This window comes from Venturia canescens, chromosome 10 (assembly GCF_019457755.1).
Source record: "Venturia canescens isolate UGA chromosome 10, ASM1945775v1, whole genome shotgun sequence".
Classification (NCBI taxonomy): Eukaryota; Metazoa; Arthropoda; class Insecta; order Hymenoptera; family Ichneumonidae; genus Venturia; species Venturia canescens.
This window is the reverse complement of record NC_057430.1, coordinates 15,730,649-15,748,110: the sequence shown is the minus strand read 5'-3', so window position 1 is coordinate 15,748,110 and position 17,462 is coordinate 15,730,649. Positions and strand designations below refer to the sequence as shown.

The following is a 17,462-nucleotide window of genomic DNA, read 5'->3' as shown; positions in this document are numbered from 1 at the left end:
GTACGTATCATAACCTGTAATCGCCTGCCGACTGTCAGTGACACAAAGAAAGGAAAAGTGGAGGGCGGAGAGGTTATCCCCGCTTCGCGGACGTTGGGCCGTTGGAAGTTGAAAGTAAGTAAGCATTTTAATCAATATTCCCGGCGCGTGTCGTTTCACTTTACCTTCGTCCCTGATTCAAATTCGTAACAACCAGAGATGAGCTCTCTGTACTACTCCCCACACCTCCCCCCCCCCCCCCCTTAATCCTGACCTTAGTCCAATTTGAAATCGATTCCCGAATAGAATAAAAAGTATCCAGTTGTATGAACAAAAAGCATAAGAAAAATTTCATCCCGATTTTTTTATGGTCTTGAAAATGGAAAATTTGTATTCACACAATCATAGAAAATATTTATGAATTCGGCATTCGTCCAGAACGTGATCGATTCACATGAATGGATTTATTTATTTTTTGTTATTTCTCTGATAATGCACACATAAATCTTTCTCTCTCTTTTGTTTCGAACGTACACGACGAATTTCAATTTTTATCTAAAGCTTATCTATTAACAAAGTGGTCCACTTTCTTATCACACTCTTCACGGACACACACACACACACACACACACACACAGACAAACTGCAGAGACTGACAAACTCACAGATACTTGGACACAGTTGATGTCCACGCGAACGAGAGAGCTTTTAATCTTTATCTATCACAAACTCGGTCTCCACTTGTGCGTTTACATACATTTTGTCAAGAGTTTATTTCTGGCACCTTCTATTTATGGATTTACAACGAAAGTTGAGGTTTTTCCTCTCTTCTTTTCCGATAACGTTCCTTTCATTGGCTTGGACGGAAATCTCAAAGAATTCACTATTTCAATCGATGGAAATCGTGCGCCATTGAATGAATATGATATTTTAGTTATTCTTTTTTTTTTCTCTTTATTCTGACAACTTTCATTTATCTTTTGACGTTTCATCATTATTGGCTAATTGGTCGTCCTCTGTTGTTATCTTTTCGTCCCAATTTCACTTTCAAAACTTTTTTTTAATAATATATAATAATATATGTTTATATGTACAGAATTATTTACAGAGATTTTCGCAGATATCACGAAATTTCATGTACTTGCTCGTGTGATTTTTAGAAAAATATTTGTGCGTTAGTCTAAAAAGTTTTTGTCGGGACTCATCGCAAAGGATTTTCATGCCAACGGTTTTCTCGAATTTGTTTATGTTCTTTGAAGATTTTTGGAAATTTTTGCTGGCTTCCTTGACTCTTCGCAGTTCCCTCGATCCTTCAGGCCATAAAAATGTCACTTCTACAAACTTCTTTGGTCTCCCAGGATTGCTGTCTTTGGTCGTTTGTTATTGTTGTGTTTTTTTTCTCCCTTCTATGTTTGTTTTTACCTTCCAATGCTTCTATTCAGCTCACGGTCATTAAATCGCTATTCCCGATTGCTTGGATCATCGAAAACGTATTTTTCTCAGTTTTCATCCCTTCACTAATGTCATTTCGGTCTCATTCGACGAGACTGTCCCCAAGGACTTTTCGTCACTTCACAAATTCGTCTCTTCCAAGGATTCCACCCTCAGAAGTCGTCGCTTCTCGTCAACCCCGATGAAATACGTCGTAACCAGACCCTTCGGTTTAACCCACGTTTCACCTCGTAAATCACACTTTATACCGTTGTGCTCCAAAACCGCCGCTGTCTCGGTCGTCACCTGAAATGTCAATTGAATTTCTGATGAAAACTCATTTTTCATTATTTTCCAGTTTCCTCGTCCTACTTTTTACTGTTGTTCAGTTCTCTCTTGATGCTTCTGATATTTTTTCAACTGGAAGAGCCTATTTCACTGACCTGAATTTTTCCTGGCACTCCAGTAGTGTCCATCCTCGATGCCATGTTCACAGCGTCACCCCAAATATCGTAGAGAGGCTTTTGCGAACCCACTACTCCTGCAGTCACTTCCCCGTGCGATATCCCAATGCGCAGTCTGTTTTCGAACGACAAATCGAATAGAAATTATTTTTTTAAATTTAAATAAAATAAATAATATAAAATAAATAAAATAAAAAGTTAAAGCAAAATTGACAAACAGAATGCGAAAATTGATTTTTCTCAAAGTAAAATAGATATTTTTCATTTTTTTACTTGCATTCGTTTCATTGCTTTCAGGAAATTAATCAAGTTTAATACTTTTACACGTACTTGTAAGGTTTGGTGTTCGGGAACGCTTCGATATTGAGTCTGTCGAGAACAGACATCATTTGAGATGCAAATTCTGCCATAACTTTGACAACGTGATCCTCGTCCTTTTCCTCATTTCTCATCGAATCTCTCCGGTGAGCTTCGAGGCCACAGGCCGCCATGTAGGTCGTTCCGGCGATTTTGATTTTCTCAATTCTGCACACGAAACTTGGCTCGAACAATAATTTGTCAAATTCGCATATTATCTCGTTCAAATCGATGAGAATGTTGCTCTCGTCGATCGACAGGTCCGTCAAGGAGGCGAACATTACCGCCACGTTTTCGTGGGCTTTGTGATACAATTCGTTCTCATCCGTTCTGTTCATGTTCAGATAGAAATCAGCTGTGCAGAAAATTCAACGATCAATTTCGCATATTCGTCAAAATTATTCTCCTTTTCAGATCTTAAATGCTTTTGCAATCATTACGTACCTACGTGCTCGGGTAAAATGTTTCGTAACAACAATTTGTTTGCATTTCTCGTGTGGAAAGCCTCGTCCTGCTCCTTCATCAATTGACGCTTCCACTGATAGTCCAATCTACTCAGGTATTCTGCCTAAACAAGCAAAACCGAATTTTCAGTTATTCACGTCGTCAAAAATGTCGATACGAGAACTGTCATCCAATTTATTTATTTATTTTTTCGTCTAATTCATTATTTTTCGACGTACCTGACGATCTATGAGGTGCAGAGAAAAAGTGAGAAAAACAACGTTCAGAATGTGAGCTAATCTCGGCTCCAAATGAGGATTCCAAGTTTCGTCTCCCTGGAATCATTCGAGATGAATTCTGCGACTTTTAAGGCGTTGCAGGAACAAATGTTGAAAAAAAAACGTTCAAAGTACCTGGAAAATGACCGATCTGTAGGAGAAAATGTTCCAAGCGTAGAAAAGGACGATGGCGATACCGATCAAGAGCTTCAGGGCGAAGTGAACTCTCAGAAAAAGGAAACTCGTGAGAATCGCTAACGAGCATGTTTCCGAAATTTGCTGTAAATTCATTGGGCATTTAATTCAAGTTTCTTGCACCTTCGCGCTCGAACTTCGAAACAACTTATGAATGGGTTTTGGCTCGTTACGGCAAACAAAATCTTACCCACGGTTTCGAGATGCACGCAGCATCCGATGCACCATTTGCTGCTATGGCCGAGGTCGCGTTGTTGCTTTTGATTGCATCTTCATTTTTACACTCGAACTAGAATACGAAAAATCCCAGTTTTGCACAATCTTCTGTTTTGCACACTTTTTATTTGAATTTTTCATAAAAATTCATTTCTCACCAACATGTCGAACATTGCACACGCCGCCAACATTATCGTTATCACCAGATAAAGCGTTGTTCTCAGTAATGCACTCCAGACGACCTTTAAAGTTGACGAGACAAGAAAAATCATTTTATTAAATATTCCTTGTTGTTTGAACCTTGTTTTAGTAAATTATTAAATTCTAAAAAATAAGAAAACGAAAATTCAAAAATAAAATATTCGACGCCAGTTGGTGGCGTGATCATTTGGATTCGTTACCTTGATGCTGGTCTGATACATAAAATGAAGCAATTTGTTTTTCGGCTGTGGCACATGGCCTTCGTACTCGTCGTGGGGATCCTTACAACGATTCCAAACAAAATGCATCCACGTGAGTGGCAACAGAGCGATTAGAAAGAGCACAGCGATTGTGTAGCCAAAAGTGGTACTCAAATGGAATCTGGAAGAAAGAAAATCCATTTTATTAGATTTTTGGAAAGAGAGGGATCCAGGAGCACGAAGATTTTGATGATTTCTGTGGGTGATGAAAAACAGTTATTTTTTTACAAACTGAAAATTTACTTACCCGGAAAAGACACTTGGTACCAGGAAAATTAGGCCCATGCAGAGTAACACGAGAACAGCACATCCCACGTAGAATTTAAACAGGGGATCAGGCTCTCGTAAGAATGGAACTTCCCAACTCAGTTGGGAAAACGTGAGGAAAAGAGGATTTATGTGTTCCCATTTGAACCATTGTCTATTACCGATAAATAAGGAAATATTAGTTGACTCGAAAAAAAATAAAGAAAGACGAACCATTTTACTTTGGCGTTTATCCAAAGAACGATTCGAAGCAACGCATTTTGATGTTTTCCTACTCCCTGTTTCATCATCGATCAAAACTGATTTGCTGATTTTTTTAAATTTAACAATCGAACCCAGATTTTTGAATACGAATGTATTCGTGAATGTGAAAATAGGAAATTTACATTGAAATTCATTTCGATTTCTTTTCACTTACTCCCATTTGCTCAGAGGCATTTGCTTGATGGCGTTTTCCATTTCGGCATCGGCTGCCTTGAGCATTAAGTGATAGTCCTTGAGACAGGAATCCATGAAATGAGTTCGACGTCGAAACGTACCAGCGAATACGTCAGCGTGATTGTTGCTCATATTGGTGGTTGCTCTTCGTGCACTTCTCGAGGATGCACCAACGCTCGTACTCGGTCGTACACTGTACCATCTGACGTAATGTTTGCTTTGAGTCGGAGGTGTTGATGGCCTCGTGACAGGCAAGATCTTCTCGCTGTTCTACAACAATGCCTTTGTTTGTCAACGAATCCTTCAAATTAGTTCCGGATATTGATTTCTTCCATTCTCTAAGCTTCTAATTAACTCGATGAATGAGTCCAATGAGTTGAAAGAAGGAAGATATTTTCATGCATTTTACTTTTGAATCATTCATTCTTTTTTCTCGTTTTTCAAGAGCCGCGCGAAGCTTTTTCCGTGAATTTCTCCAAAAAAAAAAAAAAAAATGTACAAGTCGTGACTGTTGCTCACTAACCTAAGCAACAGTCACGCTGACGTAAAACTGACAAAAATTGAACAAAAAAAAATTCGAAACCCGAAAATTTATCGAAGAAATGCAAAATTTCATGTTATTTTTGGAAAAAAGTGACGAAAATATTGTTTTTTGAAAATTTTGAACGATTTTGAACTAACAATGACTCATCGATCGTAACTGCGCGTCGATATCGCGCCGCTCACCTGCGATATCGGCGATCCTTCAACCGTGGGTGTAATGAGGTAACTTCTAATGTCATATTTCTTAAGGGTCTCGTCATTGAGGGCCTCCACTGGCACGCAGTCGTATTGACTCGCGTCCAAAAGATTCAGAGTTTGTTGTGTCACGTGCACCTTGCCGGGCTTACCAGTTTGCTCCATTTTGTTCGCTATTACAACGTCACGCGACCACACGTCGTACTGCCATTTATTTGCTCCCAAAATTCCTGATATTATTTTGCCCGAGTGAACACCAATTCGCATGTTAATATCGACTCCACTCTCGCGTCTTACGCGTGCTCGCACTTCCTTTATTATTTTGATCATGTCCAATCCTTGAAGAGAAATCAAAAATTGGTTTGTTAAATCAAGTGAAAAGGATAAATTTTCGGTCCTCAAGAGTCGAAATCTTTCATTTTTGTCAAATTTCATGAAATTTCGTTGAAATATTCGTCGTTACCGAGATCAACGCAGCTTTTGGCGTGGTGAATATTCGGAGTCGGCACACCACTGACGCAGTAGTAACAATCTCCCAGGAACTTGATCCGCAAAACGTTGTGGCGTTCGGAGGCCTCGTCAAAACTGCCGAACAAATCGTTCAAGGTTTCCACCAATTTTCTCACGGGCAGCGTCACGGTCAAGCCCGAAAAATTCACGACGTCCGCATACAAAATGCTCACGTTGTTGTGCGTCTCGACGTAAAGATCGCTGAAAAAATGATTTTTATTTCCGGGTTTAAAAAAGATCGAAAAAGGTGTGAAAAGAGGAAAAGGTTTGAAAACTCACTTGCGTCGTCGCCCTTTGGGCGGTGGTTTTTTGTGTTCTTCGATAAATTTGAAAATGTCTCGAAAATCTTTTTTTATCTTAGCAGCAAAGTGCTGAGGCAAAATGCTCCGGGTTAATTGTTCCTAGAAAAAAAAAATGAGATCAATTCCCTGCCCAACCGAGCTCGCTCGCTCTGTATTTCCTTGCACTGTATTCCCTTCTCAATTTCTTACTTCCTGATCCTTTTCGTAATTGAGTCTGAGAGTTGACTCGACGCATTTCCGTCTGTCGAGGAACGAGCGTCTGATGACAATTTCGTTCATGAATCTGAAGTAGAGACCGAGGCCGTTGACACACGCGAAGTAAATGGCATCGGCGATGATCTAAAAACGAATGAGCCGCAGTTTAGGGTACGAAAAATCAATGGAGCAATAGAAATTCGTTGAAAACTGTGAAAATTCGTGAGTTTTCATGGATCTTTGATCGAACTCACTCTTCCAGGATAACCGGGCATATTTCTGTAAGTAACGAGCGATAAACTCGCGAGGTAGCACAACGTCGCGGTGATTCCGAGTATAAAAGCGTGGATGTTCTCCGTCAATGGTAGAAAGACGTAGCACGCGAGTAATACGTGAGTGGCGTATGCGGGTCTGGAACAGAAAAAAAGGAATAAAAATGAGAAGAGAAACAGCATAGATATAAGAATAACGATTTATGCAGCTCGGGCGACTCTTTTTGTCGGCGGTATGGAGGTCGGGAAACGAGAGTGAAAGGACGATAGGAAATCGAAATTATTTCTTTGTTACATTCGGGTGAAAGAAGATTTGGGAAGATAAACTTGAGTGAATAGAAAAAAAAGAAATAAATCAAAAATTTTGATGAAAACTACAAACTGCGATGAAAAAATTCAGCCTCAGGATTCAATTGCATTTGAAACAAAAGCTTGAATAAAAAATCGTCAAGAGCTCGCATTTTTTCGTATGAAAAGTTGAAAAAAGAGAGCGTGGGTCGTTGAGATTATGGCGAGGAAGTAATGGAGGTGGAGGGAAGAGAATTATCGGACACAAGGTCGAAGCTGATAATTAGGAGCTTCGAGTGATTAGCACAGCTTGAGGTTGGACGATCCATTTCTTTCTATTTCGTATCATTCTTTGTTTTTACACACGATGGAATGGGTACGTTCGTATATCGTGAGTGAGCGTCTGCTGCGGGGTTTGCTCGTATCTCGATGTTTTACGTTCGTATTCTTCGGTGTGTATACAAATGATGGATGGCTCATCACTGTATACACGTAGCGAGGAACAGAGGAAATTATGACTTGGCTGCGAGTGTCGAAAAAAGACTGCCAGCTCGTCTGCCAGCTCGAGGCAATTGCAGGCTCTTTCTTCCACTCGTTTTCCGTTATTTTTTTGTGCAGAATACTCGATAGGAAGAAAATTTATTCCGTGTAGTTACGAAGGTTGAATTATCGCAGTCGCAAGTCCGATTAGCGTCGACATCAATTAGTATTTGTTGTAGCGCGTGATAAAGAGTGAATGAAAGTTGAAAATCATGAAAACTCCTCGCTCGTTTTCACACGCTGACGGCGTTTTTATCAGGAATTATGCCAATTCGAGAACTTTTATTGCGTCTTCCTAGAGAAAGCCAGGTTCACATTTGCTCCGCAATTATCGACTCGCCATTCAAATGTTTTTCTCCGCGAACCGATGCAAAATCCAACTCGCTCATCAGCTTCTTCACGCCTTTTCTTTCCTCATCTCCGGAAGGTGCGACGCGCAAGTTTTTTTACAATCCCAGCCCAATTTATACTCGCTCTCGGTTACCTTATCACCGGCGTGTCTTCCGTGCAATTCATCATGTACCACAGAGGCACAGCCAGGTCACCGATCACCAGCAATATTATTATCAGGAACGAAAGCACCACCGGAAGGTACGTCTCTCGAGCGATCAACTTCGTCCTGAAGGACAACGCTATTACCGGAAATAAGAGAGCTCCCACCACGCTGCATGTTACCACGTCCGGTAGCGAGCCCTTGAAATCCACCTGCTGAAAAAACACGAAAAAATCTCGATAAATCGCCTTTCGAGTCGAAGAAATTTCTGGCTGGAAAATTACGTTTTTTTCAAAATTCACCTTTTTTTATCCTTCGCTTTTCAGGTAGCAATATTACGAGATTCTAAAAATGTGTTTAACGCTCAAATTCGAGAAGATGCGAGCAATATTAATTTTTTCGACTATTTTTGAGTTTCGAAAAATGCATTTGCTGCTCAATTTTTTTGGAGAAATCTTGTTCTGACCGTTTTTCAAGGTTGCTGATGTTTCTTACCGTCATTATTAGCACCGTACAATGCGTGATACCGAGAACCAATTGGAGTAAAACGAAGAGCGATAAATATCCATTCTGCAGCCTCCTCTGATAGATCGAGTACAGTTTTTCGAGGTTCTTGAACTCGAATTGTTTCTGCAAATAAAACAGAAGGAACGTGAGTTTACGTTATTTCGTGGAGGTTCATTTGCGAGATTGGTTTGCGGAGTGACACAAACAGGAGAAAACGGGGCGACCGGCGTTCCGAATATCAATGAATTCCGGTATCGATCGATCGAAATGAAATTAACGAGGAAACTGAACGGGCTCGCGGGAACAAAGAAAAAGCAATTTCTCTTTGTGCGCTTCGTCTGCACGCTTCGAAGATTCTCCTCTTTTTCATCGATTTTCGATTTTTCATCAAATTTCCCTATTTTTTCCTCTCACGCGTAACGGATTCATCTCCTCACTTGCTTCAACATTTCTGACCTTGAACCATGCGACACGATACCGGAAATGAACACACCCCGCCGAATAATTCTCTCTCGAATGATCGTCCCACAAACGCCTTTTCCGGCTTGAATCATCGATAGAAATACGCGAGAATCGTGATGCAACTGGTCGCTACAACATTTCAATTCGGTCTATACTGGATCTTCCAAGAATTTGATGCACGATTAGAAAAAAAAATTGAATCGCATGTCGACAGAAAATACGATTTCGTTCCGTCGAGTTTCAAAGCTCGAACCCTTCCCGATAAATTAATAAAAACAAATTATTTTCGATCCTGAAAATTCAATGGAATCTTCTCGCTGAAATTTCCTTTGAATTTTTTCAAGTCGGAGGGAAATTCAGTTCTTTTTGCATCAGGAATGAAAAACTTGTAAAAATCGAGTGGGCTTCGAGCTGAAAAATAAAATGTTGCAACTCGCTTAATGCACGAGTCCAAAAATGTGTGAAAACAGAGAAATTTTTTCCCGAAATTACACACGCGCGCGAGTTTGGATTAACTTCCAGTCCCTGCACATATCGCACATTGGAAATTCACTTTTTTAAACTTTCAACCGCGAATGCATCGCACAAATATTTTTCCATTTGGGGACGACGCGAAGGAAAATTCTACGTTCCTTTTTTGTTCAATAAGGGAAAAAATACCGTTTGTATAACTGTCCGCAGCAATGCGATGCACTACTGACTCTCAAACTGTGTTTGTGTCGCATTAAAAGACGAGGAAACTGTGACGTTACACATTTGCAAGTACGTTCGCACGTACGCAAACTCCCACTTTGAATTTTTCACGTTCCTTTTCCTGCTAACGAGACAGACTGAGGGAGAGACTAAGAGAAAGAGGGAGAGAGCCGAATAGCTCAAATTTTATCGAGAGTGCGAGCTAGAAAAAAACTGTCCTTCTCCACTTGAATTAGAACCTGTTCGTACCGACTGGAAAATATAGATATAAATGTCGGAGCGTACGTGTCTCGTGTGCACAACGGGCTTCGTGCCGGGTGGCGTTAATTTATTTCCATTGCTCATTTATTGCTCGCATGTTCCTTCGTGCCATATAACAATAATGAAATTAAAGTTTGTGTGCGAGAGCGATCACGATCCGGATTGAAACACCGACGAATTATCTTTTGAAATCTACTCTGATTTTTCGATTCCCACAGCAAAAAGTCGATGACACTCCCATCAATTTTCCATCCGAGCGCATTTGTGCGTATTTGGTAATATTTTGGAGAAATTTTTAAAAATATTTCAGCCCGTTTCAGAACGTTCGGACATCGATGACAATTATTATTTCACAAATTTTCATGGTTCCGATGAATTTCGAGTATTTTAGCGGTCCAATTTCTCGCGATTCGTGATCCCGTGTCGTTGAATTATTTAAGTTTGCGATTTTTTCGTTATTTCACTCGTCGAACAATTGATTCGTTCGTTCCGATGAATTTTGCTGCGACTCGAGGCGCATTCCACCGGCGCTTCGACAGCAATGTTTATCAAGTTTCGTCGGTCGATTCGTCGCCGGAGAGCGCTCAGAGAGGCTTCTCGTGAGGGAGAATATCGCGAATTTCATTCAACTCACAGTGTACCGTCGATGAATTATCTCCGAGACTCGAAATTAACGCTCAAACGATTTCCACTCGTCTGAGCGAGAGCCCCGGGCTGCCGGGAGGCTTCTGTCCTCCGGAGTAGAACAATTCGATACAGCGCAGACGCCCGGAGGAACGGAGTCTCGGGAATAAAATAAATAGTGAGAGGAAAAGCAACGCGAGAGTTTGATTTATTCTCTCTGGTAACTCGCGCGAGAATGGAGGAGGATTCGTAGCCCCGTTGGGGCTTGAAGCATCGCACCCCCGCGAGTACAACTCACCCTGGCGACCCCACCATCGTGGCTTTTGCCTTGATATTGATCTTCAATCCCATCTGGGAGACAGTTTAAACCTGCTGCTGGTCCCCATCTCTCGAGTCTCCGCACCCTCCAACCTCGTCTGCACCGTTCGTTCTCTCCTTTTCTCCCTTTCCCTTTCTCTCCGACCCTTTCATCGTTTTTCTTCATTCTTCACGAACGTGACTCCCGCAAATTCCAACCGGGTCCGAAGTGCAGTTACGAGGACGACTTCGATCCTCGAAATTGCGATTTTCGAACGACGGGGAAGAAAATCTCAAAGGTGGAACGAAAAAGTCTTCTCGGGAGCTCAGCTTCCTTTCTCCCGAGTCCCAAACTTTCATCCCGTCTCGACACAAATTCGAATAATCGAAAATAATCACAATCCATCTGGCTCTTTTCGAATCGCTGGATTCTGACGACTCGTCACTGCTCCAGGTTCGCTCGAATTTCCCTTCCATTCGAACATTCGAAAGAGACTGAATAAATCGTTGGACCCTTTGTTTTTCAGGTGCCTGAGAAGCAAGGATTTCTCCTCATTTCTTCCCAGCAATCTGCTCCAACTTCTCCCATCTCTCGCTCCATCATAAACTCCCCTTTCGAGTTACGACCTCCAGTCGTAACTCGCTCTCCGACTGTACACAGGGATTAGGCGAGAGTGCCAGCCGAAGGCCACGGTCGTGATTGAGAATCGATCGCTGCCCCTTCTCCCTCGGTCTTCTCGACGCACGACGGGGGGATCCCGCGACTGTTATCGACTCATCATTCACTTATCGAGTGCCTCAGATACGGCATATCCGAGTTCGAGATAAAATAGTGCACGAGCGTGAAACTGCACGATTCGTCGTCGCGAGCTGGTACTAATTTGGACCGAGGTGCGAACCTCCGGAGTTGACGCTCGCTACAAATCCATTTTTCTCCGCTGAATCAATGTTTGGATTTCAGCGGCAATTCCCACTCGAATTCGAGCCTTTCCAGCAGGCTTTTTTTGAACCCGCAGCTCGCCCTGCTGCCTGGAAAGAGGGCGCTCGTGGCTCCCTTCCTCGGGACGAGTTTCCCGGTTGAAAATCACTCGTCGAGCTTCCAACGAGGCTCTGCGGAGCGCTCGAAGCTGCCGGGAACTTCCGTGAAGAGGCGAGCTCGTTTTTTGTCTGCCGCAATCGCGGCGTTTTTCCTTCTTCTCCGAGGCAGGAAAAGTCCTCGTGAAAAATGCGATTAGAGATGCGGGGCGGGACCGAAGGAGCAGAAACTCGAGCGAACGAGATAGTCCGGCGCGGCTAGAGCTCCGGTTTCTTCGCAGAGCTTTGGCTCGATCGTAACGAAGCGGTCCTCTCCTCACCGCTAAAAATTAATTCCGCTCTCGCAGTTGCGCCAGCTCCATTAAATCGTGCCTTCGAACCAATAATTCCAGGAATCTTCGCCGATGGAAAATTGCGCGCTTGATTTATTTAAAAACCGAGTATTAATCGGCTGATAAAAAAGCAACTTGTTATACAAATACTCGTTAACGCGAGATCCTCGATTGATTGCGTCGCCAATTATCGCCCGAGAAAAAAATCCGGTGCATTTACGCGATGCATAATTATATCACGCTTTAATCGCCTGAAGCCTCTTCCACATCGAACCTCCGTTTTTTCCCGCTCACACACTTTCGTCGCCCCAATCATTTTCTCGGCGCTCCTCGGAGACTCGTGGACCTAAACAAGTAGCAAAAAGTTTCAGTTCTTTTTCATAGTTTACGCCACATTTTCGAGCTAATTTCCTTCGTTTTACCCAAAAAAATGCATGCCCCTCGCGAGATCATTTCTCCTTTCGTTTCGTCTCACTCGACTCGAGTTTTTTCATCCCTCCTGTCACTTTCCACGCTCCCGTGCGAATAAAACTCACCCTCAAACTCGACCACGTCCATTCGTCGAGGCTGTTCGGCGACACGATCATTCCATCGTCGACCTTGTGCAACGAGCTCAGCGAAGTCCTCGTCACTAACTCCACGTCCATTTCGGCTCCCCCCGTCACTCCTTGCTCGATTTAACTTTCAAACTCGAACGGAAGCCTTCGCTCGTGGACCTCGAGTCTCGCGATCTGCCTCAAACACTCTCGGCTCTTATTCCTCTGTCGTCGCCCTTGGCCATCCTCTTTCTCGTCTCGTAACACTTTTTTCGAATTCTGAAAAACATTATCGAGCTTTTATTAGGCACAGAAAAGTTTTCAATTTTAATAGACATTTTAAAATCTTCGTTGTTCGTTTTCCGTCGAAAATTCACTGAAAATGCGAGCTTTTTCGCGGGGAGAGTATTTCGAATGAAATCGTTCGATTCAAGTTCGTTCGTCGCGGAAAATTCGCTCGAATCCCCGCGATCGGAAAATTTGGAAGGGAATTTTTCAATGGCAGTGGCTCGTCGCGTCGAAATCTGTGGAAAAATGAATTTTTTCGAAAACAACATTTTTCCAACACTCACTGAACGGTCCGGTCGAGGTTCCGCCGCAATATCGACGGGCCAGAAAAGCTAAAGTAGCGAGGCGGGAACGAGCGTTTTCTTCTTTCTTCGCTATCCTCACCACTGCGGCGCACAACCGATGAAACGTGCAATGGGACATGAATCGAGGCTCGGAGATCGCGCGTTGGACGGGTTCGTTCGCTATTCGTTCGCGAAGGACGATTGACAGATGAACGCAATAACCCGCTGCGACGAGGAGCGCCCCCGTCCCCCCGCGGCGGGTTTCGAAAACCGTAAAAACTTTCTCCGGTTTCCAGTGACTAAAGCGCAATCGTCGTGCGATTACTCGCGGACGATGTTACACGAGCTCGGGTTGTGTACGAGCACGTGTAAAACGGCAGTGCCTCGAGTGTGGATGGGTTCGAGTTCATCGGGAGGAATTTGATCGAGAAAGAAGCGAAAGTTTTATGAAAATTGTTTTACGAAAAGAACTCGTTTTAACGCGATTTCGTTGGACGCCGAAGTCGCAAAAGTTCGTGGGTTTTGCGCGAGCGCAAATTCCCCCGTCAGCGAGGACCGAGGCATAAAAGTTTTCATCAAATTTCGACGTTAACCGATTCCGTTTTGTTGTAACAAGTGTCGCACGGCCCGAGGCACCGGCTCGAGGATGCGCGAGTTTATCAGTCGAAACGCGTACGCGCGAGGAAAATTTTTCTCGTCTTTCGACCACTTTTTCTACACCGCGCAACTAAAAAAGAGAGACGATTCTCGGGCCGTATCGTAATTGACGTGGTACGTGCGTGCTCTCCGATCGCAAGCGCTTATCCGCCGATTCACATTTCATTTTGCATCGTTACGTCCACGATGAATCTCACCGACACCGGACGTGAGAGAAACTAATGTCACAATCCAATTATCTTCCAGCTATATACGAAGAACGCTAACGGTTTATAAATATTCCGATCGCTAACATTCGCTGCCACCTTTTTTTCAGCTTCGTATTAACGCGTCGATGAGAAATATTCGTTCAGTTTAATTTCCTCAATTTTTTTACTTGACGACTCACGATTCTCGCGTTTCAAACCCGTTTTCGAGCGACGAATCCATTTTCTTTGTTCCCAAAATCAAATTTTTTTCTAAATGATGGAAATTGTTAAAAAATTATAAATTCATTAGCAAATTTATCATTTTTCAATTTATAATTGTTAATAGCAAATAATTTGTTGTTGATGAATTATTATTTTCGAAGAATTTCAATGATTTAAAAATAATTTTGCTCAGTCCGTGGTTTTTTTCTGGTTCGATGGCGGAGCACATCGGAAACGAGCAAAGACGAAAACTCATTCGAAGTAATTCGACAATGTGGATTGAGAACGAGGCGATTTCTATAAATATTTCGTCGGGGTTGCTCCAGTTCGATATTTAGAAGAAACGTGTGGCTCCCGCGAGCTGCATCAACGAGTCTGCTAATTTTCAGCTCATCGCTTTCGCATTTAGAATTTGCTTTGTTTTTGTGGAAACAACGCCGGAATTGAGATACCAGAATAAAGAGAGCCAAACAATCTTCCGTCGAAAAGCAAACTGAATGAAATGTAAATTCGATCAACAAACGAAAAAAAAACGATTACTTTGCGTGTTTACACTCTCCAGGCGAAGCAACTCACTGATAAACTCATCCGAATCAATCGAGCATGCAAATTTGTACACGAAACACGTGCAAAATAAAATCAAAATGAAAACAATAAAATTTAGCGATGAAATTGATCACGAATTTGTACGAAAAAGTGAAGTTTTTCGAATCCCGAACTCGCGAAAACGAGAAAACCGTTGCTACTAGTTTCACGTTAATCCGCGACACGAAAAAGGCGCTGGAGTTTGCTGACGGGCGGGAGTGTCGACGGGACGATTGTTTTCGTCCCAAAGCTCGTTCCGCTTGGAAAAAAAAACTGACGAAATAGGCAGCGGCGGAATAAAACGGATTAGTCTTTTGAATGGTGCAATGAATCTCGTTTGGACTCGAAACATGATCGAATATTTAAGGCGCGATAAAAATATCGGGAGGGATTCATTGAATCGGGTCTACGTGTCTCGGGAGCTTGACGGACGAATTACGAATGAAAAATGGCTGAAATGCGTGGAGCGCGACATTAAATTTGTGTACAAATGTGCGCGTTGACAAAAATTTAAGGAGACGAATGAATCGCTTTGGCCGATGGCATGCGCTTTTTTCTCGCGTCGATAATTCCGTCGTTGAAGATCGCAAAAGGCCAACCACGCCGCGATAACTTCCCGGTGGCGGGCGGCTTCGAAACGTTCTCGCTCCTTCAATCGACCACTCTGTGTATTATGCTCTCTCGTCTCTTAATTACATCCTGCCGCTCCATACAAGTATAAGTAGACGAAGAATAATAATAAGAAAAAACCCACGCGATAGACCGCGCGCGAGCTGTGTGAGACGGCTCGTAAATTCGTAACCGTCCACTTCATAAATTATCGAAATGCATGAAAAGCTACAAAAAAAAAATGCAAAAACTTGAATAAATTTCACTCCCGCAGCCAACCGACGCTGCAGGCCTTTATTGACACTTTTTGTCTCGATTTGAAAAAAAATTTCATTCCGTTTTTCCACCTCTTTATCACTCTCAGTTTTTTGTCTGATGCAAAACACGTTACGGGAGCTCGATTTCTGATGCCGAGCCTTTTTTATCGCCCGTTATTTGAAAACGGAAAAAACGTGCCTTTGTCTCACGATTCTTCAAGTTTCTTATCCCCCTTTGTATAAACTTGATTCAAAATGAATTAATAATTTTTAGTCCTAGCGTCACTTTTTTCGGCGTTAAAATCCCATCTTTGTTCTCATACTTTGACGTTTTTTCTCCTAGAGACACATTTTTACTAATTTTTACGAGGACTCAGTCGCGCTGTACTGATTTATTAAAGTTTTTCGAGTTTCCACCTTCGCAAAAATGAACGCTCAGTTCCCTTTGTTTGCAAAACAATTGAACTTTCATTCCAAAACTTAATATTCCCTCGGTCCGTCGAGCCTGCCATGGACAGGTTCGTTGAAAAATTGATTTATCGGTGAATTTGGGAGACGCGAATGACGATGAGCCAAGGACGACAGACACCCATGTGCACTCTCTCGATTATTCTCTTCCCATGCGGGCATCATCGTCATTCGTTTCTTCGAACGTGGCTTTCCTCGAACACCTTACGATTACTCTTCAAACGTTTTTTTTCTTAATCTCTCTCTCTCCCCCCCCCCCCCTCCCCTTTTTCTTTTTCGTTTCACACCCACACGAACGTCGCGCTGTGCGGAGTCGGCGATTGCCTTTTTCGCACTATGCATCACTATTCTAATTTTAGGCTTTTTCCAGTCAATGCAGTCCGATAGATTTTTAATGGCTTCACAATGTTTCTTTATGAGTCTATGAAAATTGAAATTCCTTTCGAATCTCATGAACTGAAAGAATTTCGACAACAAAGGAGTTCAGGAACATCGAGATTCGAGACCGATTTTGTCGAACGAGCAACGACGAAAATAAGTGAACGACTCAGTTCCGTTTTTTGTTGTTGTCGCGCCGATCATATTTCTCTACGAACTCGTCGTTCGGTCGAAAACAAAGGCAAGAAATCGAGAGAAGTGTGAAATAATTGTGTTTGACAGAAGATAAAAAATCTTTGTTAATCTTGACGTGAATACGAAAGAAAACTGAATTCCAATTAGCTTAGTTCGTGTTTTCGTGTTTTTTTCTTAGGTTAACTGAAATAAAGTAATGCTTGCGCTCACCGTTTCCGATGGATGTCAACAGCTCAAAGCATAGCGCTTCCGATTGAAGGACGAAAGGCCGAAATCACAATAACTAAAAAACAAAAGTATATTGGTTGTGTCGTCCGAAATTGGCACGATTTTTCTATCGACGAGTAGTTCGCAGCAGCAAAACACTCGACCGGAAGAATTCGGAATCGCAAATAAATCACTGAGTAATCCAATTTTTCTATGTCATAAAAAGTGAAATAAAAAACTGTGAGATCTAAACGCCGGCGGTGTTGAGTCACGATGACATGGTACGAGCGTGTGCGCTGGAGGAAAAGAAACTCGAAAGCTTCTCCGGCGACTGGCTCCTTGCTATTGACCAGATTGCCAGTTCTTCACGTGCATATTATTTCAACATGTTTTTTCCTCTCTCTCCCTCTCAGCCAATATTATCGATGATCGGTAAATTTCTCGATCACTCGTCAAAGCAGACGACAGCGAGTCTCCTCCTCGTTATATCTTCGATCGTAATTTCGGTC

The 17,462-nt window shown here is 42.4% G+C and overlaps 1 protein-coding gene across 6 annotated transcripts; it reads right to left on the bottom strand.

Moving 5' to 3' along the window:
• Positions 1 to 412: 412 nt before the first annotated feature.
• On the bottom strand, positions 413 to 17,428 carry LOC122416826 (adenylate cyclase type 2-like). Of its 6 annotated transcripts, none has more exons than XM_043429886.1 (20): positions 16,957 to 17,428; positions 12,616 to 12,894; positions 8,364 to 8,498; positions 7,860 to 8,083; positions 6,530 to 6,686; positions 6,270 to 6,419; positions 6,058 to 6,179; positions 5,732 to 5,979; positions 5,257 to 5,606; positions 4,511 to 4,800; positions 4,073 to 4,246; positions 3,766 to 3,946; positions 3,523 to 3,606; positions 3,339 to 3,437; positions 3,089 to 3,232; positions 2,915 to 3,010; positions 2,676 to 2,799; positions 2,205 to 2,586; positions 1,854 to 1,989; positions 413 to 1,716 (listed from the first exon to the last, which is right to left on the bottom strand). In XM_043429886.1, the coding sequence occupies exons 2-20, from the start codon at positions 12,724 to 12,726 to the stop codon at positions 1,552 to 1,554; spliced, it is 3,372 nt and encodes a 1,123-aa protein (XP_043285821.1). In that variant the 5' UTR covers positions 12,727 to 12,894; positions 16,957 to 17,428; the 3' UTR covers positions 413 to 1,551. The 6 variants fall into 6 exon arrangements, with proteins under 6 accessions (XP_043285821.1, XP_043285822.1, XP_043285820.1 ...); XM_043429887.1 differs by lacking the exon at positions 16,957 to 17,428 and adding an exon at positions 13,188 to 13,463; XM_043429885.1 differs by lacking the exons at positions 12,616 to 12,894; positions 16,957 to 17,428 and adding an exon at positions 10,714 to 10,914.
• Between the last annotated feature and the right edge of the window lie 34 nt (positions 17,429 to 17,462).

What these genes read in the sequence shown, in the direction of transcription:
- LOC122416826 (XM_043429885.1), bottom strand. Translation starts at nt 10,899, where the DNA reads ATGAAGAAAAACGATGAAAGGGTCGGAGAGAAAGGGAAAGGGAGAAAA. An exon ending in GTACGGTGCTAATAATGACG is followed by an intron (nt 8,084 to 8,363) that starts GTAAGAAACATC and finishes GTGTTTTTTCAG; the next exon opens with CAGGTGGATTTCAAGGGCTC. An exon ending in AAGGATCGCCGATATCGCAG is followed by an intron (nt 4,801 to 5,256) that starts GTGAGCGGCGCG and finishes GCATTGTTGTAG; the next exon opens with AACAGCGAGAAGATCTTGCC.